This window comes from Olea europaea, unplaced genomic scaffold (assembly GCF_002742605.1).
Source record: "Olea europaea var. sylvestris unplaced genomic scaffold, O_europaea_v1 scaffold3596, whole genome shotgun sequence".
NCBI classification, from domain to species: domain Eukaryota; kingdom Viridiplantae; phylum Streptophyta; class Magnoliopsida; order Lamiales; family Oleaceae; genus Olea; species Olea europaea.
The window spans coordinates 7,060-13,245 of record NW_019255168.1 but is presented as its reverse complement, the minus strand read 5'-3'; the positions used below and the strand labels follow the sequence as shown (position 1 = coordinate 13,245).

At 33.3% G+C, this 6,186-nt stretch overlaps 1 protein-coding gene across 1 annotated transcript; it reads right to left on the bottom strand.

Annotated features, from left to right (window-relative positions):
• Nucleotides 1-839: 839 nt before the first annotated feature.
• On the bottom strand, nucleotides 840-6,097 carry LOC111386532 (uncharacterized protein At2g02148-like). The gene is made up of 6 exons (XM_023010992.1): nucleotides 5,946-6,097; nucleotides 5,507-5,851; nucleotides 4,859-5,021; nucleotides 2,969-3,092; nucleotides 1,739-1,975; nucleotides 840-1,045 (listed from the first exon to the last, which is right to left on the bottom strand). Exons 1-6 carry the CDS (start codon nucleotides 6,064-6,066, stop codon nucleotides 944-946), a joined length of 1,092 nt encoding a protein of 363 aa, XP_022866760.1. The 5' UTR covers nucleotides 6,067-6,097; the 3' UTR covers nucleotides 840-943.
• Nucleotides 6,098-6,186: the final 89 nt, after the last annotated feature.

Here is a 6,186-nt window from a genome sequence, read left to right as displayed (position 1 = left end):
CTCGATGATATGCACTTTGAATTTGAGAATAATAAATGAAAATGCAAGGATATAAGCAAATTATTAAGTCGTTGAATTCACCACGCACCAAATTGTAGGAAAAATCTCTGAAGGTTTTACAAAAAAATTTTAGATTTGTTGAATTTAAACAAAAATATGGGAATTCTACCCAAATGTCATTAGTGAATATTACTCAAAGAGGAACAAGTAATATAAGATCTTTGGCTGCCAAAATTCTTTTTCAGTTGAATATACTTCATGAACAGACTTCGTTTTTTTATTGTGATATTGAGATGAGAATACATATCTTATGTGGATATTGAATTGAAATATTGATTACATTTTCATTTGGGATGTTGTTGTTTGCTATGTTAGCTTAATATTATGTTTTTGTTTTCATTAACATTTTTTTCATAATTTTTTTTTTTTAATTTGACTGCTGGACTTGTAAAAATTAATTCATTTTGGTGGTTATTAACAATCCGAATCGAGCCGAACCAAAATATGAACCGAACCGACTTACGTGATTATGGTACGGTTATGGTATGACCAAAAAATTGGTGGTTCGGTGATGGTTTTGACTGAACCAACCCCGAACTGAACCGTTGCCAACCATAAAGTGATCTGATGTGCATTCACAGAGTGGCACCAACATGTTTAGATTCCGAGGCATTCTCTGCCTTACAAGGATGAAGAAAAGACCCAATAAACGTCCATCAAAACCTTGAAATGAATAAGATTTTAACATATTTAAATCTATAATCTTGTCTAATGTGGTCAAATCAAAGCCCCAAACATTCCAATAAAACACGTGTGTGTGTGTGTGTGAGAGAGAGAGAGACTTATGAACAATTTTATATTAATAAATCATTTGCCAAACAAAATGAAAAAAGAAAAAGAACATACCAATTACAAGTTACAAGAGAAATATCTGAAATTCATGTCAGATTCCTAATCTCTTTGTGCCACATTCTGAGCAGAACTTTGAGGTCTCCCTTAAATAAGGAGCTCCACATTCATCACAAAATTTTGCTGGGCTTGTTGCCTGCATTAATAAATTCAAAATTATTGACTATGAGGCAATGAAGTTAGAGATACCAGTACATAATAGAAGAAGAAATCATTTTCCAGTTTAGATTGGAAAACTTCAGGCAGAACAGTATTCTACCGTAATTGCTTCTCATGTAAAACTTTTACGCATTTTATAGTAGAACTAATTCTTTTTTATCGAAATTTATCCATGCAGATTAAAATGAATAGCTGGTTTTTATAGTTTGGGTAAAATTCAAATGCAATTTGAAAAAAGCAACAGCTTAAGGGCACAAATATGTGGTAGTAGTACTTTGCCTCTGATAGTCCCCAAGTCAAAGCAATTCTTGGTTCTCAAAAAATTTTGAGAGACAAATATATGCATAACTGATGTTGCTGAAGGGATTCTGAGCAGGAAAGTGACTTGCAAAAGAAGTATTTCATTTCACTTTTCCATTCAAAGAAACAAATGCTCATAATCCTCCAATACGCAGAGAAATAACTCCAATATGACAAATTAAAAGCAATAATCACCATAATCTGCTGAGAAAATATAAAGAGCACAATTAAAACTAGACAGAAAATTTTGTTTGGCAGAACCATAAGAGGCCAGATAACTAATTGAAACGATATTAAATCCTAATAAAGACCTCATATCAAAGAATTGGCAAACGGTAATAATTAATGGTAAATAAAAAATATCACACACCAGTACATGCAAACGTCCTCCAACATGACCAATAGGTTGTAAGCAGGCAATGTGTTGGGGGATGGTTGATGAGTCCTGGTTATGAGAAAGTTCAGGCACACACTGTTGGCTGTGCATAAAGTGTGTTGCCTGTGGATTGTGACTAATATGATTCTGATGGCTCTGATGTAGAGGATGAAACTGGACCTGATGCGAGATTGGCTGCATATGTTGTTTTGTCGGAGTCTGCTCAGTATTCTGTGGATTCAGATTAACACACAAATAAAAGAAATTACATACATAAGATGACAAGAATATTTAAATCAGAATAAAATCCATCAGAACAATAATACATGCATATACGTGTATAGTTTAAATCTGTGACTGAGTGTTACACACTAAAAAAGTCTTTTTCATAAAGATACATATGGCCTACCATACGGCTATACCACAAATTTTCTCATGGGATCTAAACAAATCATATAATAACAGCCAATCATCAGTTACACTAGGTTTAGCTTATAAAACATTCAATTGCATTAGTAAGTACCGGTAGTTTTTAATGAAAAATAAATTGCTTAGGCGTTCAAGTGCACTAGAGCATGACAATGCATAAATTGACAAAAGTCAAGCACCTAAAAACATTAGAGAGCTCTATAATACAAAAACTTGTTAAGGTTCAATAAGTTGACTGGAATAACTCGAGAACAAAAAGTTCAATCAGTGAAAATGAGTTTGAAAGGCCACAAGGACAGTCCTACATCTGGACATCTTGTTTCAAACTCTTCGCAATTAGGTTAAGGTTACCTACTTCACGTCTTACAATTTCAGTTCATGAATACAGGAAATGTAATTGACTTATTATTCCAAAAAATAATAATAATAAAAATACACGCACAAACACACACACACACACACATACCATTCTATCATCACAAACAAAACAATAGAACATATAACAAAATTCATTCCATTTAAATAGAAATTATGCCTATTGCCATGCAGGAGCTTTCTCGAAAAAGAATATCTTACTTCACTAACAGAAGCTTCGGTTTTAAAAGCAGCAAAAGAAGCAAATAATCTGGAGATTTTTTTATTTATTTATTTATTTTGATAAATAATCAGATAATTTTATTAATCAAAATCATCTGTGGAGAAAGTGTCTGAATTTTTTATCAAAAGGAGCTTAACTTTGACGTATTGTGAGGCTAAACAATCAGCACTACAGCTAAAGAGTTTTTTGAAGCTTACAGGCAAACTGTTAACATTGGAAATGGAGTTTGACCCCACACGCCTATACTTGTGTCTTGGCGCATAAAACTTGTAGTCTCCAGCAGAGACAGCCACTTCATTTCGTCCTGTCAATCTTTTGAACCTAATAGAAAAACAAGAGAGTATAATTAAAGGGTCAAAAAGATCTACATCCAATTTAAATTCAAATACATATTTTGCAATAATAACCTTTTAAGTTTCAAAATTACATAATTTGCAATAACCTTTTTAAGTTTCACAATTAGAACGAGCTCGGAGATGATTGCAAACTACAATATAATCTTCTCTCTAATTTAATACTCGATATATTACCAATCTCTTTCATAAAATAAATTTTTCCAGTCCCGACTTTGGCTAAGGATACAAACTAATATTTTCTATTGAACAATAAGATAATAAATTACTGAAATTCCCCTGTAAGAATGTGTGGTTCCACTGATTAGTAATTTGCTAAAATGTCGCATAGGATTGATTCAATCAATCTCGCAATCTCAGAATTCCCACAAAACTGAGATTGCAAGGCTGTCAGTGCAGAAAACATTTTTCTTTTCTATATTTGTTTGCCCCACTTTGTAGCTCCAAATTACTACGGTAAAATCGTCAACTAAAATGCATCTTGAAAGCTCTAGATCGTTGATGTCATGTTTAGTGGCAAAAAAAAATATCTCAACATTTTTTATTTCTTCAATAGTTTTTAGATGGGCTGGACGACTATCTACAACCAATAGGACTTCGATGTTTTCAAGATGCAGCTAATAACCAACAAATAGCAAGTGCTCTTTCATGTAACTTCTTGTCAAGCCATTAAAAATATTCCTTGAATGTGGTCATCCATGATCTTTTGTTGACATTATATTGACAATTCATGTTGTTCATGTTCACATTCTTGAAGCTCCCATAAATGGTGAAATGACTTGATTCCATGTTTTAAATTTGAACTTCTCTAGCCAACATAGAGAAAAATAGAATTGTGGAGAATTTACGGGATAATTTTTTTTTTTTTTTTTTTTTCCCTCCATAAACGTTTTATATGTCTCTTTATTAACCTACAAAGAGGTGGTGCTAAGCAATAGTGGATGATAACATTCTCATAAAATACATAATAAGAAAAGAAAATAATCTAAACTGAGAAAAATATTAGTTGCAATTAAACTATGGATGATATGGGACACTAAGAGATGATGCCTAGAACAAAATAAAAAGTTGGCTAACAGGTATGCAAGAAGGGATTCAGCAGTGAGTAATATAGTACGCTATTGCCATACATTATGCATCAATTAAATGTCCAATGTTTTGACAAAGGTGGAGGGTAAAAAAGTCTCTTACTTTTAAGTTCAAAACAATGGTGTAGAGAGAGACACCTGGGGGAGAGACAGAGAGGACAATAAAAATACAAGCTATTGATGTGACCAATGTTGCTCTATCAATAGCTTCAGAATATGCCATTAATGATAAAGATCTCGAATCAAGTCTATCTTTCTACGGTCAAATTTTCAGCTGCCTACTCATGGTCAATGTTCTCGGTCTGCATTTTCTAGCTAGTATGGGCAAGATATAATTGGGATCCATCTATAGCAGGAGGCATCACCTAGAGAAGCAACATTCTATTTTTAAATTTCACTAGACAAGTTTTTCACCTCTATAAAGTAAGAAACACACCAGAGGAAAAAAAAGGTTATAAGTGAGGCTAAGAATTCCTTTGATTCTTATTGCCTATTTGATTTTCACAATAACTCACAAACAAAAGACAGATATATCATATGAAGAAATATAAGTAAGCGTACATTGCCGACAACCACAATTACGAGGACTAAGTATTGCAAGTAAAGGAAAGTGCTACTGGAAATTCTAATTAAAGCTCTGACATACCACTCAGCATCATCAGCACCAATTTTTGTTGGTTTTTCGGTGATAGTCAAACCATTTACCACTACGAAACGAACACGTTTCTCCTCTTGTATCACTAGTTCAGGAAATCTTGACCTTGTTTCGAAAGAAGTTGCCAATTCTCGTCTTTTGAACGCACAGGTTCCTACACGACAATATAAACCTCAACAGTAAACAAGCCAGTGATTGGATCAACGTCAAATTCGCATGCAGCAAAATCAGTAGTATGTTATTCTTTATTGCAAAGACAAATTAAGATCAATCGAGACTTGAAAGTGCAAAATCATACAAGGAACAGACGTGAATAGAAATTAAACTAATGTCCGTGTACCTCAACCAGCTTCTCAAGCTTATATCTATATTACTTCAACACTACTTCTTTCATTCTTTATTTTTCTGTCTTCTATCTTTCATGTTTTTCTCTTTTGGTTCGGAAAAGAATGGAAGAGTAGAAACTGAAAAGACTTTAAGCAAGAATGAGGTATCCAAGAAATACATTATAAACTGTGATAAATTATGCAGCATATATTAAGATAAGATTTTTTATTGAAAAATTTAGGAGTGTCCAGAATACAACTTTGATTATTTAAAGGTTAACAACTTAACATAGAGAAAGAATCAAATTGATACCTTCCCTTGGAAATTTCTTTGCAAGCTTTCTATACAAACCACCAGCAGCTTCAAGGGCCACACCAATGGTTTTATCACGCATGCCATTCATGGAGGATAACCTCATATTAACTTCATTGACCAAGGTTTCATACATGTTTGCGATATACATCAAGGGCAGAGCATAGTGTGCATCGCCTTCATATCTGAACTCTCTGGATTTCCTCTTGCTCAGTTTTTCTTGTGAGGATTGCTGCATCATGTAGTCTGCCTCATAATCAGGCCTTTCAATCAGATGCGTGTCAATAAAATTATCTACAATGATATCCAAAAATCTTGCTCTGGCTGATTCAATTGGTGAAGCATCTGGACGTGGAGGAAAGTAAACACATAACAGATGATCTAAAACTAATCACTATGTCAAATAAATTTCAATTAAACAAGTAATGAAATGAGTTACCATCAATAGTCAAAATATTGTAAGGACACCTTGAAGACGACCCATTGTTTTCAAGACTATTTCGATCTTCCTCTACCAATATGCTGTGAAGTGGTAAAGAGCTCCTGTAAGACTCGTGCATGCAATCCTAAAAGATAAATATACGCTATTAATCTAGAGCGATAAAATTAATAAAAACAAAAGCTCCAATTAACAGCGCATATTTTATGGGTGAAAACAATCACTAAAAAATGAAAAATGA

Excerpts from the sequence above, each read along its gene's own strand:
- LOC111386532 (XM_023010992.1), bottom strand. The coding sequence starts at position 6,066 with ATGCACGAGTCTTACAGGAGCTCTTTACCACTTCACAGCATATTGGTA. Across the intron at positions 5,852-5,945 it reads CAATATTTTGACTATTGATG|ATGCTTCACCAATTGAATCA; the intron begins GTAACTCATTTC and ends CTCCACGTCCAG. Across the intron at positions 3,093-4,858 it reads GGTGCTGATGATGCTGAGTG|GTTCAAAAGATTGACAGGAC; the intron begins GTATGTCAGAGC and ends TTTTTCTATTAG.